This window comes from Schistocerca nitens, chromosome 11, assembly GCF_023898315.1.
Source record: "Schistocerca nitens isolate TAMUIC-IGC-003100 chromosome 11, iqSchNite1.1, whole genome shotgun sequence".
Classification (NCBI taxonomy): domain Eukaryota; kingdom Metazoa; phylum Arthropoda; class Insecta; order Orthoptera; family Acrididae; genus Schistocerca; species Schistocerca nitens.
In genome coordinates, this window is record NC_064624.1 from 20,221,805 (window position 1) to 20,243,478 (window position 21,674).

The 21,674-nt window shown below is 41.2% G+C and overlaps 1 protein-coding gene across 1 annotated transcript in view; it reads left to right on the forward strand.

Moving 5' to 3' along the window:
* Nucleotides 1-21,674, forward strand: part of LOC126212880 (uncharacterized) — an 86,475-nt gene that overhangs the window by 26,068 nt on the left and 38,733 nt on the right. The window contains exon 3 of the mRNA XM_049940381.1: nt 639-802. Within this exon, the coding sequence (XP_049796338.1) occupies nt 639-802 (164 nt within the window). The remainder of the gene's footprint in view (nt 1-638; nt 803-21,674) is intronic.

Sequence of the window (21,674 nt, forward strand, 5' to 3'; positions counted from 1 at the left end):
ACATGACTACGTCTTGAAAAGTGGGTTTAATAGTGGAAGTGCTACCTGTGACTATGGTGCCAAGAAGCAGACAGTGAGACATGTTGTGGGGGAGTGCCCACTCCACGTTTTTAAAGGGGGTTGGACGTGCTTGGTTCAAATGGTTCAAATGGCTCTGAGCACTATGGGACTTAACATGTTAGGTCATCAGTCCCCTAGAACTTAGAGCTACTTAAACCTAACTAACCTAAGCACATCACACACATCCATGCCCAAGGTAGGATTCTAACCTGCGACCGTAGCAGTCACTCGGTTCCGGACTGAAGCGCCTAGAATCGCACGGCCACCGCGTCCGGCCTGTCGTGCTTGTCCAGTCATAGTTCTGGCTGCATGTTTGTATGTGAATTCTTGTATTTCATCAGAAACGATCAGTTCACCAGAATATGTTATTAGACTCGCATACCAGTCATAATTTACGCCAGAATACCTGTCTGACTCCTTGATTCATCTCTAATGGGCTGGCGACCTCTATGAATGGGAAACATAAAAGCTGGAGAAGGGTCACGTTGAGTTTAGTTTTCACTATTCTATTCAATAAAACACAGTCAAGTTTCAGAATATCATTTGTTACATCAGCTGACTCCATTTTATTTTGAAAGGTTGAACAACATGGAATGGAACATGACAACGCTGCAAATGGATGATCTGAGACCTATCCTGTCTCAGTCACTCCAAGCTGTTCGGCGCATCACAAGAGCCACGGTCGGCAGGATGACATGTGAGGGCTGGCGTCTACCTGATTCTGAGCGGATGTATAAAACTGGTGAGTATCTTATTTGGAAGTGTGTTATTGTTAAATAAAGCGTAATGAGCTCATTTAATATTCTATACAAAATCTCGTCTAGGTTAATGAACACATGATGATGGAGTTGTGGCTGAGTAGAAAATTCTGTTGTAAGTAAAGTACATAGAGATAAAAACATTAGAACTAAATAATAATCACAGTAATTTTCTCACTACCAATTGCATCTAACAAGTGAAAATTATCAACTTGGTCTCATATAAAAAAACCACACACACTTTCAAATCATCAGCCCCAACTATAGATCTCGCTTGGAGATTCGGGCCATAATTCTGACAGTACGCAGTTATGACCCTCTGAACACACAACATTTTAACGCATGTGTATCACTTGTTTCTCACTCACTCCAGCCCACTGTGGCCACCCAGTTATGGAGTGCGAACTTCTGTATGGTACAGAAAGTATGGGGTTCCTGTTTATAATGTCGATAAACCAACAAGCGATAGTGTGGCACCTGCAGTAACAGTACACAATGATAGGTAAACTGCAATGTTTAAGCGTCAAAGCTCGAGTGAGTTGTGACCTGTTGGCATGGTTACATGTGGCTATTCGACTAACTCTTACATGAGGCAAACGAAGGTCTATGAGTGTTTCTTTCCGCTATTATTTGTACCTTGAGATATAGTTGGAGCAATCATAGAGAAGATCCAGTAAATGGCGAGAAGAACAGTTGAGTGAAGTTAGATTCTTGTTAATTCAGATGGCATGTGGTGTCAGGGTAATGTATTAAACCTCAGCGATAACTTCCGAATGATTTTATGGTTTCCAACTATAGTGCCGCCATTCCCCCCGGTCTGCATCACCGGGTTCCACAATGCTGAGGACGCCACCTCAGCGACCCACTGCAATGCTCTGCTAATGTGTCGGCCTCGTACAGCAGCAGTGATATGACGACTCAGGACTGCGCCAGCAGCTGGTTCAACAGCCTCCATCATGTGCTGCCTCAGCACTGCCCACTGACCAATGCAGGATGGCCCACACCATGTTTCCTCGCCAGCGTGGTTTGGGTCATGTTTTGGGAGCCAAGATGACTGCCTGTGGCAGTGAGCCAAAGAGTGGCCCGCCGCTGGCTGACTGCCTGACTATGGACCCTGCGTCAGCCTCAGAGGGTCGAACCAACAACCCGCCATCGACTGGGATGTTGGCGCCTCATCTGTTGCTGCGTGTAGCCCGGTGGTGTGACATGCCCCGCCATCCAAGAGAGCTACCACACTTGAATGCTTTGTTAGTGAAATGGCACCTATTTACATGTGGCTGCGTGCCTCTGTTTTGCTAAACGTGCCGTTTCGCGTCACGTACTCATAACATGCTAGCTTGGCCATGGGCCCCTTCTGCCTGTGATTTGCGCCATGCAAAACCGCTACATATACTCTTTCAGCAATTTGACGGCCCTGTGGCCTCTATTCTACTTCGCAACTGTTGGTATGCATAGCTCACTGCAATCTGGTCTGCACCTGGCTGTAACCTGTGCTCAGAATATTGCACAAAACTAACTTTCCCTATCCCAAACGGTTGTGCCTCTACATAATGAAAGGATGACAATGATCATGCTACCCTCTCACCTCAATCACTTTCATCAACCAACTTCATTGGTACATTGGGACAGAGACGTAAATTCACGAAATGACTGATTAAGGGGCTTGCTTTGAACATGTAATATTGTCAAAAACCACTCTGCCTCTGTCCATCACAGAGAAGTGTGTGTGTGTGTGTGTGTGTTTTATATATAACTCCGGCGGAATGTTAACACTAGAATGTTGTTAAACAGTGTCGGCCATATATGTACATGGCATTGAGATACTATCTGCTCATATGGTTTAACTGTTTTTCATGTTGAATAACATGTGTTCTACTTATAGAACAAAGTTTCGAAATACATGGGGCAGACGTGATAGGCTTCACTCACTTCTTCCCACACTTCCAACATGAAGTGGGTATGAGGGCTCTGGATGCCACTCTCCCTACACCCCTCCCACCCCCACCCCCCCCCCTGTACAGGACTCTGCACTCGTGCATTAGGCAGTTGCAGTAGGGTGCAGCAAGTGACAGGCAACCTGCATGTGCAAAAGTTTAAAAGCTATGCATTCAAGAAATCTAAGATTAATATTATCATAATTATGACCATTTTTGAAAGAGGGGGTGGGTGATCGGTTTTTTAGGGTTGAGATATTGCAAGTCTACCATTTTCTCCTTAAAACAGAAGGTCAAGTTGGTTATGTTTACTTACAAGGTTACAAGTAATAAACATGAAGGTTGAGGACAGATTTCAGTCGTTGTCAGATAAGGAGAGATTATGCTAACACACCAGTAGAGCACACCGCCTCTAGCCTTGACAAGGGCCTGAGTTCACCGACAGAGAGACTCTCCAGGTCTTTCCAGTTGCGTCGTGTTCAGCTGACGTTATCAAACAGATCCCGTAGAGCCGCCAGATCGCAGGGACGTGGAGACCGCCGCTTTCCTCACTCTGTTGTGAGACATTTCCTGTGAGGCTGAGATCGGATGGTTTAGCGGGTATGTCAGGATGCGACAGGACGCCTCAGTAGTCGTCAAGCCAGGAGCGCGTCCACGCAGATCTGTGAACACGGCTGCTGTCTTGGGAGAGTCCACAGGATACTCAGAATAAAGATAGGGCACAGGTCCGGAATTAAAATATCACTATGTGATGTGAAGCGATCTAAACTGTACTTACACAAGACATCAGCACAAATGTCTGACTCGTTACATTGCTCTTGTGATAAAAGCGAGAATGCAGGAAGGTGCTGCCATTTTCTTCAGAACTTCTTAGAGTTTTGAGGCCATCTGGTGCTGCGAGTGGCCCACTGACACACATACGCTCCAGAGGGTATGGGGGCCCACTACACGATGCCAACCCCAGCAGAACAGACACTATGAGTCGCAAGGAAAGGTAGAGCCGGTGGCCTTAGAAATAGTTTAAAGTGGATAACAAGCACTTTACATTTTCACGCTTTTATTTCACCTTATAAAATTAAGGCATTCGCGCACTCTCTTATATATAACCTGACATCTGAGTGAGTCAACATTACAACATGCATAGTACACGAGCAGCACACAGTAGTGATAATTATACTACTAAACAAGAACAATGCAGACAGATATGAACACGCATTTCTCTGGATGGGACATGCACAACTGTTGATATTCGTCACCAGAGATAAAATCAACTACAGTTGTAAAATTTTGCAACTCTAGCTGGTTTTATGATTGATGACAGAAATTAATGTAAATTCCATATGTTATAGTTTGTATCGGAATACACCTAATACAACAATTGTAGCTTTGCATCTTTAAGTTGACATAGATGTACAACAGCGTAAAACATCGATTTTTGGAGCAACTGTTTCAAACTGTGGATGCATTACTCTTACATGTTTGTTCGCCTTTCTATTAACGAATTATATAATGATAAAATTATCAAAATTTTACATACTGCAATTTCATAACATTATGGCTGCGGTACGAACAGTCATGGTCGCCTTGTAGCGGAGTGGAAGAGAGGGGAGTCCCTTTCTCTCTCTCTCTGTCTCTGTCGCTATTTGTTTTAACTCGCAACAGTCGCTAGCTATCGAAAACTCTTGCTTCCCCACAGCAGGTATGCTTAGAAAAGGATTGAGGCACAGGAAAGTTTCAGCCTTAGGTTATGTCCAGGTCAGACAGTAATTCGGCTGTGAGGCATACCAAGGGTCAGATATAACCTCAGATGTCCATTGAATAGCGATGAATTATGGACTGAAGAAGTGAATGGTCTGGAAGAATTAATATGGAAAGGAGTGGCACACTGAAGTACAAGAAAATCATGAAATGCATCTGAATTTCTCTTAAGCTGTAGATACAACGTTGATGAATACCATATAGGCAGGAATAGAGACCTATGCAACGGCCATCACAGAAATTGGACAAACAAAGATAGGTATAAGGCGTTTACGGAAAAGAAACCTTGAGAAACAGAAAAAACACTTCTATTGAAGGGTGAAGAAGAAATGAGAGTGGCAATGGAAAACACTGAAGATCCCATGTAAGCGTCATAGATTGACACAGATTTGGGACGCAGAAGCGATAGGTAACATACCTTCGCAGTTTAAGAAATCATTGGCGCAAGTGTCAACCAAGAACCATACAAGTTGGCGTCTAGACTACATGAGAACGACGGTACACTGTTAGACTGAATCCTGTAGTCAAGAGCAGATACTTGCGACGCCTATCACACAATTAGCATAACACCTCGTCTATGGAATTTGTCGACAGGGATAATACACTATGTGATCAAAAATACCCGGACATCTGCCTGAAAATGACTTCCAAGTTCGTGGCGCCCTCCATCAGTAATGCTGGAATTCAGTATGGTGTTGGCCCACTCTTAGCCTCGATGACAGCTTCCACTCTTGCAGGCATACGTTCAGTCAGGTGCTGGAAAGTTTCTCAGGGAACGGCAGCCTATTCTTCACGGAGTGCTGCACTAAGGAGAGGTATCGACGTCGGTCGCTGAGGCCTGGCACGAAGTCGGCGTTCCAAAACATACCAAAGGTGTTCTATAGGATTCAGGTGCTGCATTATGAACTAGTGTTCGATCGTATTGAAAGACGCAATCGCTATCTCCGAATTGCACTTCAACAGTGGGACACAATATGGTGCTTGAAACATCAATGTAGACCTGTGCTGTGATAGTGCCATGCGAAACAACAACGGTTGCAAGCCCCTTCCATGAAAAACACTACCACACCATAACAAAACCGCCTCCGAATTTTACTATTGGTACTACACACGCTGACAGATAACGTTCGCCATACCTGTACCCCGCTATCGGATTGCCACATAGTTTACCGTGATTCGTCACTCCACACAACGTTGTTCCCTTGTTCATTCGTCCAATGTTTACGCTCCTTACACCAAGCGAGGCGTCGTTTGTCATTTACTGGCGTGATTTGTGACCTATAAGCAGCTGCTCGACCGTGAAATCCAAGTTTTTTCACCTTCCGGCTATCATGGTACTTCCAGGGGATCATGAGGCATTTTTGGAATTCCTGTGTGATGGTCTGGATAGATGTCTGCGTGTAACACATTACGATCCTGTTCAACTATCGGCGATCACTGTCAGCCAACAGACGAAGTCGGCCAGTACGCTTTTGTGCTGTACGTGTCCCCTCACGTTTCCACTATCGCATCGGAAACAGTGGGCCTACGGATGTTTAGGAGTGTGGAAATCTCGGATAGAGACGTATGACACAAGTGACACCCAATCACCTGACCACGTTTGCAGTCTGTGAGTTCCGCAGAGCGCCCCATTCTGCTCTCTCATGATATCTAATGACTATTGAGGTCGCTTATATGGAGTACATGGCAATAGGTGGCAGCACAATGCACCTAATATGAAAAACGTATGTTTTTGGGGGTGTCCAGATACTTTTCATCACATAGTGTATATACAGAGTAATAGAAAAGAAAATAGAGGATATGACAGATGAGGATCATTTTGGCTGTCGGAAGGGTAACACTACAAGATAGCAGTACGTCTGACGTAATTGACGAGAGAAGCAAAACTAGAAAATAAAATGGACACATTCATAGGACCTGTAGACCTATAAAAATCATCTGGAAACGTAAAACTGTACAAAATGTTCAAAATACTGAGAAAAGCAACAGTAACATGCAGCGAAGGACGAGTAATATACAGTAAGTACAAGAACCAAGAGGGAGCAGTACGAATGCTAGATGAAGAACAAAATGCTGTCCCATCTTCATACCAACGCGTTCTGTATGTTTTGAGAGGCACCCACATGCCTTGCTCATACTGTGGCATCAAGCAGTCAGGCCTGCAAGATGATTGGTCTGCCAAGCGAGTGGATTCATTCTTAATTTATCGAGTAGCATGAACTCTAGAACTCACACTTAAGTTACAAGTTATCCTCCTATATGATTAATACGCAACGGAAACACGCATCTGACTATCAGTGATTTACACAACTCTGACTGTTCACTACGCACTGGCAATACCACATTTTCTTTTTGTCTTTTATTTAATGGCTTTTGTCAACAAGTGGCCACCGCACTGAATATGAATGGCGCACACATTATAAATTCGGGACATTATGGCAACATATAATTCAATGGAAAAGTCCACCAATCTTTTTCTTTTCACTATCTTATTTATTCCGATAAATTCTCTAACCTAAACACACAAATTCTATGACCTACAACAATAACACATGAGAAATTCCGCCCAGTGGGCATGGCTTTACATTAGTGAATCTCTATATTATGGTCTCGTAATTATTTAACTCTACAGTGCACTTTCTAGATAGGATGGTGGATCTTTTATTATTTCTCACACTTCGACTCTCACAATCATCATCACTAAACTTTCCTCCAGACCGAGCGGTACCGAAGGAACAAGCATAACCCACTAATCTTTTGAAACTACCTTGCTAATCTCCCATGCAAACCACACATACCCAAATTACATGACATACACCACACTACAATACGAATACAAAACACAAAATAGTCACAACATTATCACTTTCAGCTTTCCCACTTCAATTAGTATTTATCCCAGTTTCACATGACACTGCCCCACTTCGTAATTCTACTTTCCTACTATGAACTCTGGAGATATTTGCACGTCTTCCTGTGCAATGCAAGCCAAGTGGCGTTGCTGGATAGACGGCCGACTCACCTTGCTTCTCTCTCAGAGTTTGAATATCGCGTCACACGGAATCCTATTACGCAAAGTAATATTAAGCACACACGCGAGTCCTCAACTGATACCATGGACGAGTACTTCTCTTTATCCTTTGTCTCATACACAGATTGAGACTCACACAGTACTCACCACGTGGAAGTACTCGTCTCTAATTTCAAGTCCTGCACACACCATTTCTTAAATATTTCAGCTTATGGTACACACGCTATTTCTTAAATATTTCAACTTATTGTACACACGCTAGTAATTAAGCTTAACTTAAGCACACGGAAGTATTTCAACTTATAGCTACACGTGGTTTCATTGTGACCGTCAGTCAATTCCGAAGATTACTACAATCCCATTAATATTACCTGCCTGACATTTAATTCTCCCCACAAAAGTTCCTGAGATAGAGAAATTATTATTTCAAACTACTCTTAAATATTCCACATGCATACCATGTCTCCACTCTTTCGTCATTACGGAGCACCACTAAAACAGGTCTTAACAGCACAAGATCCAGCGGCAGAGTGCTGAAATATGACCATTCTCTAGGTCATCTTCCATCTCTGTCGAGGTGGGGGAAGCACCTTGCTATCGTATTGGTCAGCCACATTTCAGGCGCTCAAAGCTCTGGTAAATTTCATCTCTTTGATCCCACCAAAGGTGGCCAAAGGATCGACTCAAAGATGATCATATATTCACATTCACTATCTGTGGTTAGCAGACGACCATACATTCATTAATTTCACAGATCTCACCAAACTGGATGTAGGGATTTACTTTGTGGGAGTGCACATGTGATCAATTAAATAAATAAATTGTCATTCTTTCCCACACTGGTATCCGGCTTCGCTGTATTAATTGAAATTGAGTTATTTTACAAAAAAAATCTGTTGTTCTGACAAAAATAATGAAGTACGTTGTACCTATTTTCAATGTCGGGCGGTACTGTACCCTTCCACCACCGGCTACCCAGGCAGAAAAAAATGGCACGGTACTATCCTTGCAATGCGAGGGTAGTTCCGAACATTTTTTTAAGAAAACTGTATTAGAACAAACGTAGCAAGTCTTCAAAATAACCAGGAGGAGACCTTAGCCCCTGGTGACCTCAAATTGACGACAAAATGTTGTTACTTTACCAAATTATTGACACAGTTGTTGCATTATTGTACTCTCCACAATCCGGAGTAATGTACACATACAAATTTACAACAATCCACATGACAAATAAAACATCACATCATAGAAATAAAAAAATAATGGTGAGATAAAAATTTGCTTAGTTACTGGGATCTTCGTTATTTTTATGAGTAATCTAAACTTCACTAATTCTATGACAAATAAAAAAATACTAATTGTACTCATGAAATTTTAAATAGCTCACCGTCTAAACACAGAGCAAGTAATCTGATGTTCATAAATTGCGTTGTAATAATCTTTACACGGCAATGTCTAAATACAAAACAAAATCAACAAAAGAAAAAATTGCGTACACTAGTTACACGTAGAAGTCAGGCTCCATATCAATACACGCAATAAATAGTTAGCAATAAGTGCTTGAATCCACCAGTAGCTCTCGTATCTTACTCTACTGCTCATTTCTCTGTTGTCACACATTTAGACGACAAGAACTTGCATTTCGACTAGCCTTCATTACACTTTAATGTGAAATATCACCACTGTGATAATGCAAATAAGTGGCTTCAGTCAACACACCAACAAGATTATTACTGTCCACGACATCAAAATGCATCAATTAATTGCGATATTTGTTGTGCAATGCAAACTCTTGTCCCCTGTGACAACCTTACTGATCAATGCTACGTTAGTATTACGCCACTGCCTAATAATTAAAGCATAATTGTACCAAATATTCTAATAAACATGCTACGTGAACTTGATAACCCAGAACAAACAAAGAAACAAACACTAACTATTCTAAACACAAATGTTAATGAAATATAATTACACTTGCTGTCCCTTCAGGAATGAAACATATAAAAAAAAACATTTACACAGTTACAAACACATTATTCCATATCTTGCGAGTCACACGGAATCATTTCATTCTGTGATTTTCTTGGGGTCTAAAAAGTTGCTGACAGGTTCCCTAGAAACACTGTCTCGGTGTCAAAGCTCTCCCATGGTTACCCGGACGAAAGTCTTTAAGTCACTCAAATCGGCATTTTTGAACACACACTGAACAGTAAACTGTATCTCACATTAAACACAAATGTCATAGTCACTCTCAGCGCACCATCCACACGAATCTGGTCGTCCAGAAATGGCCCTACCACTACTATTACCCACGGTTCTGTCCTTTCAGTTCATGGTGTAATTAGAAGTCGTAAGTTCCAACAAACAGCACTTATTCCCGCACCAATTAAAGAAATGTCTCCTACTACAAATGCAAATGTCAATGTCCCACTTTAGTTTCTTGCGTTCATACAATAATTAGTCACCAAACGACAGCTGTCCTCTTTAAGTATACCAAGCGTCCCACATGCAATTCACAAAGCACACTTAACAAGTCACTGCCAAAAGTTTATGGATCCCACCATTCAGTGGTCAAGACAAAACAAAACAATCGTCCTGTCTGCTAAAGACAAAATCTTTTCCACCACTCACAACATGGAAACATCAGTCCTTCACTTTTCACCTTATGGAAAGTCGCAGTCATCTTGTTTCACGGCTCCACAGTCCAGTAGTAGTTAATAGCTGCTAGTAAAAAATGCCCGCCGGGCTCTGCCGCGCGTCGTCCATTCTGCCGTGGCGCCGCTGCGCGCGCCGTTGAGCAGAAGAAACTACCCGCTGTTGCCTCCGCGGGATACTTTCCCCAGTCATAAGGGTGGCGGAACTTTTGAATGGCCAGTGGTACGTGCGTGTCGGCCCAGGCCGTTGACCTGCTGTAGCGGGCGCGTGGAGTGTACCCAGACCGACAGTGGAGTGGGGAGTGCTGCGGCTCTGTCGCCCGTCGCCATGGCGGCGTGAGCTCGGCCCGCTAGCGGTATGGGTGTTACGACACCCAATCAGTCAGACCCTTCCATGCATCTCGCAACATTACAGACAAAAGGATATTCTTACAGTATTTAAATACTCATTGATTACATGTATGATCTATTAGATACATTGGTAACAAAAGAATCTTAGTTCTAAAAACGTAAAATCATACCCCCTAGTTTTCTACACATACATCAACATTTATACCTTTTCTATATACAGCCCACACTTGTGCTATTGATTGTACCTGCCGTCCCTCATACAAAACATGAAAGTGTAAAAAAAACAAAAGGAGTAATAAGCAATCTATACTGCTCATAATTACAATATCAAATAGTAGGCTACTCTAACATCCTATCACAGTGAAAATATTAGAAACTGTTGATTCTAAAGCTACAATATACAATGAACCTTTGTGTTTGTGACAGACTGAAATTAATACCCCTTGAAAGAGTTCTAACAAAAAAATAAGAAATAGTCTACACAGCTCACAATTACCTACCACATGTTGTTAAATAGTAAACTACTTTAACATCCTAACACAACAAACATTTTAGAAACTGATGACTCTAAATCTACAACATACAATGCACCTTTGTGCTTGTGACAGACTGAAATTAGTATCTCTTTATATATTTTACATTTTATTATATATAACAGCATTTCTAGGACATGTATGAACCATCCACTTGATGTCAGATCCTGACCCGCCATCGAGGTTCGTCCAAATCAAACAATACACAATAATGTTTTAGTTACAGATCGGTAGCATCCCCTTCACAGGAGTGTGCGCATCGATCACACTACTCTACGACTCTCACTCACCAGACATCACATTTTCCTTCTCATTCAATCCATTAATACACTAACAGAATAGGTCTAGAAGTCAGCTAACCTTAAAACCACCACACTCACGACAACATACCATACCTTTGCTCCCTTATACTCATAACACCACCACACTCACGACAACATACCATACCTTTCCTCTCTTATACTCAACCACATAACACATGAAGCTGTTTCGGAGATAGCTTTCCAGTCTCCGAATTCGTCCTTTCAGTCTGGCACCACTCTCTATCGGCTTACCTCTGCATTCACTTTATGCTAAATATCCACTTAGAATTGCGACATTTCATCTAAGAACAAAAAATACACAAATTATTCATCCTGAAAAATAACTGTACACTTTCTTGGTACCGTTTTGATTAGTTATACTGGTACCAGGCTTCAACAACAACAAAAAATATAATTTTCCCCAAATTGCATATTTTATGGTAAGAATTCGATTTTACATTTATATTACATCCTACGTCAGTATTCCACAACGTTCACCATCTGGATCTCATACTCCCTTTATGTCCTTTCACATTGTGCAGTTGTCCTCATCTCTTCATTCGTATTTCGGCTCTCCGTCCGTCCATTACTCCATCATTTCCTGGTCTTCCTTCGCCATTGGCATCAATCTCTATTGCAGCATACACAGGCCTCTCTGAAACATACATCTAAGACATCTCCACATTATTCAATTCTACTCACCTTTATTTACCACTGTTTCATCACGTCGAATCTCTATTTATTAGTCACACTGCTTCACGTCGCTTCTCTCCTTAAAGATCACCTTTATCCACTACTATTTATCACGTCGCTTCTCTATCTACCATCTTTATCCACTCATTAATCATCACGTCGTTTCTGCTTGATCCTTATTCATATGACAAAAAATACGTACATACACCACTCTGTCGACTCCTGTTCATGACTCATTCGACCAGCCTCTTCCGTCATACTTCCTGACATCCCGCCTGAAAATTGTTCTGTTCGATTTGACCCTGCACAACGTTACACATCACAAATAAATACACTGACTATCTACCATAAATTGCCTACTTTAGATCTATCCTTAACTTTTCCATAATTTGATGTTAGAAATGTGATGAAGCCCACACGATTGTTTTCCCTTGATCGTCTCAATTGTGACAATGATTGTCCTGTCGTGAACGCAATGACTGCCTATCCTCTCAACGCCCATCATTTTGATTTTCCCTTCTTCTTCCATCTCTGTCCCATCTTCTATTTTCCCGGTTTGATGGTCGATATCCCCATGAATTCTGCCCCCTATTTCCTCGCCATCTTCCATTTCCGTCATTCCTCTGATTCCATGCTCTCCTGTCATTCTGATAGTTTCTACCGTTCTTATCCTCAACTCTGTCTGACCTATGAGTCATGTCGCCGTTCACAATGTTGCTCTCATTACCCAGTTCCTGTAAGAAGTGCTGAAATGACGCAGAATCGTCTAAGCCTCTGCCTGCTATCACTATATCTCTGCGCAATCTCACTGACAACTTCGTTATACAGATCCTAATGAGCTCCCCAGTTTCGTATGGCACATCCAAATACCTGTTTCGTCCCAGCATTTCCTGATAGCACGACACTGGATCTCTTATACCACCTTCGTTACAATTTGGCATCATCAATATGCTTTGCTTAACCTGGTCCTGCTTACTTTTCGGCCAGAAGTCATTTAAAAACTTGTCACAAAATATCTTGTAGCTACTACAGTCTTTAATAACTTCCTGCATTTGTGCTCTAGCCTCTTCCCTCAAATGGTTACACACAAACTTCATTTTGAGGAGCGGTCCCCACGATTCAGGTAATGAATCTTGAAATTGAGACAGCCACAGACATGGATGTTGATAGTTATCAGGATCCGGAAAGCAAGTGAACTTTTGTACCGACACGAAGTGCCTCCTACATTCTTCTTCCGCATTTATGTTTTCCGACCTTGAGCTATACCCAGTTGGGTTTGCCACCTGTTTTATCCGACACAACCGTTCTTCCAACTCTCTGAGTTCGTCTTCTACTTTCTGCCTATTTTCTTTTTTTGAATTTATCTCACTCTCCCTCTGCAATCTATCTGGTGGTGTGTCACCTCCGCTACTGCATGCTAATTGCGACTGTGCTAGTTCTTGCCTATGTTTCCTATTTATTTCTAATTGCACCTCTTTAATCTGTAACAGTGATTTTATCTCTTCCAGATCGGCATAAACCTCTCGCTGCGTACTGTCAGAGCCTGTCTCGCCTCTTATACTGACCTTTTCTACATCTGCACTAATTGTATTCATTCTGACCAATATCTCCGCAACTTCATCCCTGTATTTATTTAGCGCCACTTCCTGCCGGGTGACTTGAGCTTCCACGCTGTCTAATGCCCCATGTTTATCTGCAAGTAAGTCCTCCACTATCTCTTTGATTCGCTCATCCGGCAACACGTCCCTACGTTCTGTAATATCGCTCTCTATTGCACTTATTCGTCCCTCCAAATTATTGGCTTTTTCTTTCACAGCATCACATACTTGCTTCAACACACCCAGATTCTTCTCCCCCTCGTCTAACCGATTATTAAATGCGGACAGACGCTCATCGATAACTGAGAGTAGCTTCCGCATTGCCTCTTTATTTCCCTTATCCATTGCCTCCAATCTTTCCTTATTATCTTTATCCATCGCTTCAAATCTTTCCCTATTATCCCTATCCATCGCTTCCAATCTTTCCTTATTCTCCCTATCTCTCTCTTTATTATCTCGATCCGTCCTCTGTAAAAACTGCAGTAGCACATTGTCATTTGCTACTTTCGACGCGCTCACCTCGTTTGCCTGTGAAACCGTAGCTTCGCTAAGGGTAGCTGCACTTTCACTGCATACCTGACCTAGTCCCGGCTCGCCCGCGTCGTCAGGAAAAGCCCGCGTTTGTGGACAAAGCCCGTCGCATAAAGGATCACCCCACAGCGGTCCACTGAACAATTCACCGCCTTCCGAGTGTTTGTCTTTCTCGCTCATTAACCCATGGTCAACAGCTACTTCCACCTACACTGCTACGTTCATCCCAGAATCGCTATTCTCCATGGTGACTACACTTTTCGACTGCGACCTAGTTACTACGGACATTACGCAAAAAGAATTATACAACGATCTTCCAGCCTTGGACGATATAGCAATTAATTTCATAAAAAATAAAAGATCCTCACCAATCCAGAAAGAAATTGCAAACAAAACAAAAAAATTTTACTTCTTAGTGCTATCACAATACATTCCATAAAAAAATCTTAACAGCAAACCCTAACAGCAAAATATCCTGGCAAAATATCCTGGAAGAAAAATATCCTGGCAAAATATATCCGGGCCAAATCATCCTGGCAACAAAATATCCTGGCAAAAAATATCCTGACAAAGGAATCCTGGCAGGGTCGAAATTATGAGAGGCACCCACATACCTTGCTCATACTGTGACATCAAGCAGTCAGACCTGCAAAATGAGTGGTCTGCCAAGCGAGTGGATTCATTCTTAATTTATCGAGTAGCATGAACTCTAGAACTCACACTTAAGTTACAAGTTATCCTCCTATATGATTAATACGCAACGGAAACACGCATCTGACTATCAGTGATTTACACAACTCTGACTGTTCACTACGCACTGGCAATACCACATTTTCTTTTTGTCTTTTATTTAACGGCTTTTGTCAACACGTGGCCACCGCACTGAATATGAATGGCGCACACATTATAAATTCGGGACATTATGGCAACATATAATTCAATGGAAAAGTCCACCAATCTTTTTCTTTTCACTATCTTATTTATTCCGATAAATTCTCTAACCTAAACACACAAATTCTATGACCTACAACAATAACACATGAGAAATTCCGCCCAGTGGGCATGGCATTACATTAGTGAATCTCTATATTATGGTCTCGTAATTATTTAACTCTACAGTGCACTTTCTAGATAGGATGGTGGATCTTTTATTATTTCTCACACTTCGACTCTCACAATCATCATCACTAAACTTTCCTCCAGACCGAGCGGTACCGAAGGAACAAGCATAACCCACTAATCTTTTGAAACTACCTTGCTAATCTCCCATGCAAACCACACATACCCAAATTACATGACATACACCACACTACAATACGAATACAAAACACAAAATAGTCACAACATTATCACTTTCAGCTTTCCCACTTCAATTAGTATTTATCCCAGTTTCACATGACACTGCCCCACTTCGTAATTCTACTTTCCTACTATGAACTCTGGAGATATTTGCACGTCTTCCTGTGCAATGCAAGCCAAGTGGCGTTGCTGGATAGACGGCCGACTCACCTTGCTTCTCTCTCAGAGTTTGAATATCGCGTCACACGGAATCCTATTACGCAAAGTAATATTAAGCACACACGCGAGTCCTCAACTGATACCATGGACGAGTACTTCTCTTTATCCTTTGTCTCATACACAGATTGAGACTCACACAGTACTCACCACGTGGAAGTACTCGTCTCTAATTTCAAGTCCTGCACACGCCATTTCTTAAATATTTCAGCTTATGGTACACACGCTATTTCTTAAATATTTCAACTTATTGTACACACGCTAGTAATTCAGCTTAACTTAAGCACACGGAAGTATTTCAACTTATAGCTACACGTGGTTTCATTGTGACCGTCGGTCACTTCCGAAGATTACTACAATCCCATTAATATTACCTGCCTGACATTTAATTTTCCCCACAAAAGTTCCTGAGATAGAGAAATTATTATTTCAAACTACTCTTAAATATTCCACATGCATACCATGTCTCCACTCTTTCGTCATTACGGAGCACCACTAAAATAGGTCTTAACAGCACAAGATCCAGCGGCAGAGTGCTGAAATATGACCGTTCTCTAGGTCATCTCCCAATCTCTGTCGAGGTGGGGGAAGCACCTTGCTATTGTATTGGTCAACCACATTTCAGGCGCTCAAAGCTCTGGTAAATTTCATCTCTTTGGTCCCACCAAAGGTGGCTAAAGGATCGACTCAAAGATGATCATATATTCACATTCACTATCTGTGGTTATTCATTAATTTCACAGATCTCACCAAACTGGATGTAGGGATTTACTTTGTGGGAGTGCACATGTGATCAATTAAATAAATAAATTGTCATTCTTTCCCACACTGGTATCCGGCTTCGCTGTATTAATTGAAATTGAGCTAATTTACAAAAAAAATCTGTTGTTCTGACAAAAATAATGAAGTAGGTTGTACCTATTTTCAATGTCGGGTGGTACTGTACCCTTTTGAGTTTCATTCTTCAATGTTCCGCTGAGAACCTTATCATTTCTTGTCTTATCAGTCCATCTAATTTTTAACATTCTTCTGTAGCACCACATCTCAAATGCTTCGATTTTCCTCTGTTCCGATTTTCCCAATGTCCTTGATTCACTTTCATACAATCCTGCACTCCAAACTTACATGTTCAGTTATTCGTCCTCAAACAAAGACCGGCATTTGATATTAGGTGATTTATTTTGGCAGGAATGTCCTCTTTGAAAATTCTTGTCTACTTTTTAAGTCCTCTTTAATTTGTCCATTATGAGTCACTTTGTACTTAAGGTAGCAGAATTCTTTTACTTCGTATTCACCTTCGTCTACAATTTTGATGTTGTTGTTGTTGTGATCTTCAGTCCTGAGACTGGTTTGATGCAGCTCTCCATGCCACTCTATCCTGTGCAAGCTTCTTCATATCCCAGTACCTACTGCAACCTACATCCTTCTGAATCTGCTTAGTGTATTCAGCTCTTGGTCTCCCTCTACAATTTTTACCCTCCATGCTGACCGCCAATACTAAATTGGTGATCCCTCGATGTCTCAGAACATGTCCTACCAACCGTTCCCTTCTTCTAGTCAAGTTGTGCCACAAGCTCCTCTTCTCCCCAATTCTATTCAATACCTCCTCATTAGTTATGTGATCTACTCATCTGATCTTCAGCATTCTTCTGTAGCACCACATTTTGAAAGCTTCTATTCTCTTCTTGTCCAAACTATTTATCGTCCACGTTTCACTTCCATACATGGATGGCTACACTGCATACAAATACTTTCATAAACGACTCCCTGGCATTTAAATCTAAACTCGATGTTAACAAATTTTTCTTCTTCAGAAACGCTTTCTTTGCCATTGCCATTCTACATTTTATATCCTCTCTACTTCGACCATCATCAGTTATTTTGCTCCCCAAATAGTAAAACTTCTTTACTTCTTTAAGTGTCTCATTTCCTAATCTAATTCCCTCAGCATCACCCAACTTAATTCGACTACATTCCATTATCCTCATTTTGCTTTTGTTGATGTTCATCTTATACCCTCCTTTCAAGACACTGTCCATTCCGTTCAGCTGCTCTTCCAAGTCCTTTGCTGTCTCTGACAGAATTACAATGTCATCGGCGAACCTCAAAGTTTCTATTTCTTCTCCATGGATTTTAATACCTACTCCGAACTTTTCTTTTGTTTCCTTTATTGCTTGCTCAATATACAGATTGAATAACATCGGGGACAGGCTACAGCCCTGTCTCACTCCCTTCCCAACCACTGCTTCCCTTGCATACCCCTCGACTCTTATAACTGCCATCTGCTTTCTGTACAAATTGTAAATAGCATTTCGCTCCCTGTATTTTACCCCTGCCACCTTCAGAATTTGAAAGAGAGTATTCCAATAAATATTGTCAAAAGCTTTCTCTATGTCTACAAATGCTAGAAACGTAGGTTTGTCTTTCCTTAATCTTTCTTCGAAGATAAGTTGTAGGGTCAGTATTGCGTCACGTGTTCCAACATATTAACGGAATCCAAATTCATTTTCCCCGAGGTCGGCATCCACCAGTTTTTCCGTTGGTCTGTAAGGAATTTGTGTTCGTATTTTGCAGCTGTGACTTATTAAACTGACGGTTTGGTAATTTTCACACATGTCATCAACACTTGCTTTCTTTGAGATTGGAATTATTATATTCTTCATGAAGTCTGAGGGTATTTCGCCTGTCTCATACATTTTGCTCACCGGATGGTAGAGTTTTGTCAGTAGTTCTAATGGAACGTTGTCTACTCCCGGGGCATTGTTTCGACTTAGGTCTTTCAGTGCTCTATCAAATTCTTCACATAGTATCATATCTCCCATTTCATCTTCATCTACATCCTCTTCCATTTCCATAATATCGTCCTCAAGTACTTCGCCCTTGTATAAACCCTCTATATACTCCTTCCACCTTTCTGCTTTCCCTTCTTTGCTTAGCACTGGGTTTCCATCAAAGCTCTTGATATTCATGCAAATGGTTCTTCTCTCTCCAAAGGTCTCATTAATTTTCCTGTAGGCAGTATCTATCTTACCCCTAGTGGGATAAGCCTCTACATCCTTACATTTGTTCTCTACCCATCCCTGCTTAGCCATTTTTCACTTCCTGTAGATCTAATTTTTTAGACGTTTGTATTCCTTTTTGCCTGCTTCATTTACTGCATTTTTATATTTTCTCCTTTCATCAATTAAATTCAATATTTCTTCTGTTACTCAAGGGTTTCTACTAGCCCTCGTCTTTTTACCTATTTGATCCTCTGCTGCCTTCACTATTTCATCCCTCAAAGCTACCCATTCTTCTTCTAGAGTATTTCTTTCCCCCATTCCTGTCAATAAGCCCTTATGCTCTCCCTGAAACTCTGTACAACCTCTGGTTTAGTCAGTTCATCCAGGTCCCATCTCCTTAAATTCCCACCTTTTTGCAATTTCTTCAGTTTTAATCTAGAGTTCATAACCAATAGATTGTGGCCAGAGTCCACATTTGCCCCTGGAAATGTCTTACAGTTTAAAACCTGGTTCCCAAATCTCTGTCTTACCATTGTATAATCTATCTGATACCTATTAGTATCTCCAGTATTCTTCCATGTATACAACCTTCTTTCATGATTCTTGAACCAAGTGTTAGCTATGATTAAGTTATGCTCTGCGCAAAATTCAATCAGGCTGCTTCCTCCTTAATTTCTTAGTCCCAGTCCATTTTCACCTACTATGTTTCCTTCTCTCCCATTTCCTACTCTCGAATTCCAGTCACCCATGACTATTAAATTTTCGTCCCCCTTCACTACCTGAATAATTTCTTTTATCTCCTCATACATTTCATCAATTTCTTTGTCATTTGCAGAGCTAGTTGGCATATAAACTTGTACTACTGTAGTAGACGTGGGCTTCGTGTCTATCTTGGCCACAATAATGCGTTCACTATGCTGTTTGCAGTAGCTTACCCGTACTCCTACTTTTTTTATTGATTATTAAACCTACTCCTGCATTACCCCTATTTGATTTTGTATTTATAACCCTGTATTCACCTGACCAAAAGTCTTGTTCCTCCTGCCACCGAACTTCACTAATTCCCACTATATGTAAGTTTAACCTATCCATTTCCTTTTTAAAATTTTCTAACCTACCTGCCCGATTATGGGATCTGACATTCCACGCTCCGATCTGTAGAACGCCAGTATTCTTTCTCCTGATAACGACGTCCTCTTGAGTAGTTCCCGCTCAGAGATCCGAATGGGGGACTATTTTACCTCCGGAATATTTTACCCAAGAGGACGCCATCATCATTTAGTCATACAGTAAAGCTGCATGTCCTCGGGAAAAATTACGGCTGTAGTTTCCCCTTGCTTTCAGCCATTCGCACTACCAGAACAGCAATGCCATTATGCTTAGTGTTACAAGGCCAGATCAGGCAATCATCCAGAATGTTGCCCCTGCAACTACTGAAAAGGCTGCTGCCCCTCTTCAGGAACCACACGTTTGTCTGGCCTCTCAACAGATACCCCTCTGTTGTGGTTGCACCTACGGTATGGTTGATGTTAAGTTTAACACTAGTTTCATTTCTGCTACACTTAATTAATTTAGTCTTTCTTTGGTTTTGTGCTGATGTTCTCACAGTTACCTGCCCTTGGAAGCATCAGAACTGTGTGGATGACATTTTCCTGAGATTCCGATTGTATTTTTCCAGTACCATATAGTCTACAAACCAATTGGGATAATAGTTTCGTTTCCAAATCCCTCAACAATTTTCGAAATTCCGAAGGACTGTTCTGCATGCCTTCCACATGATTTGGTCACAAGTTTCTCTAACCCCTGTTTGTTTATATGGGATGGGGAGGCAGCCATTTCGACAACTGCTGCTTGCCGCGACCTCCCACCAGGTCACCTGGGAACAAAGCAGTGTGGAACTGGCTGCCACAGGCAAAAGCGACACCCAACCCTGAACACCACAGAACACCACTCAGTGTCCCAGCTGACTCTGCCCTCTACATTACGCAGCCTGTGCTATAGTGTCAGTAGTAAACGACACATGTCAACCAGAAATCTCAATCCAGATTCCATCAGTCTGTGTGTGATGGTTGGTGATCTCACCACACTGTTGTCTCGAACCCTACTTGCCCCACAGCCAAATGTCAGTGTAATGTGTCAGTACGATGCTCCCAAGTCCCTCATGTCGAAGATTAGATCTTTTACAAAGTCAGAAAGATGCCCATACATTGAACGTACATGTCCTTTGGACGTTTCTTTTGTGATCTGCCCGTGAATAATTCCAGTAGCTTTAGACACAATGACCATCGTGTACTCACATCATTCTCCATCTGTAGGTATATCTTTTCAGTACTGAAAGTAAGCTCGCATACCGACTAAATTCGAAATCATCGCGCATGCATAAAAGTAATGCAGTATGATTTTTTTAAAGTCAACATAGTAATAAATAGAAAAGCAAAATGGAAAGTAACAATGCTATTCTACTAGAAAATATTGCTTATCGACTACGATATACTGTTGCAAGACTTCATGAATTTTGTAAAGAAAACTATTTACGAGGATATTCTAATTTATGTAAAGTTGATTTAATTATATTTATTATCATAATACAAATATTGTTAAAAATAATGTCTAAAATAAGTAAAAATCATAAAAATTATTTAACTGAAGTGAGTAAAAATTATAAAAATATTGATTTATATACGTGAAGAACTAAATGCAAATCAAACAAGGATTGTTAGAAATAATAAAGCTGTATGTAGTGAAAATCTTTGGAAAAAGTTACCATTTTATGATATTTATGACGTTTTTCTAACTAAAGAAGATAAGCCATTAAAAGGTATATTTCGATTTTCTACAAATATATTTGCAAAACCAAAAGATAGAAAAACAATTAACGATTACTTAGTTGAAAAGACATTTGGAAACAGATTACAAAATATGAAATTAGAAAATGATGTAGATGTACTACATCC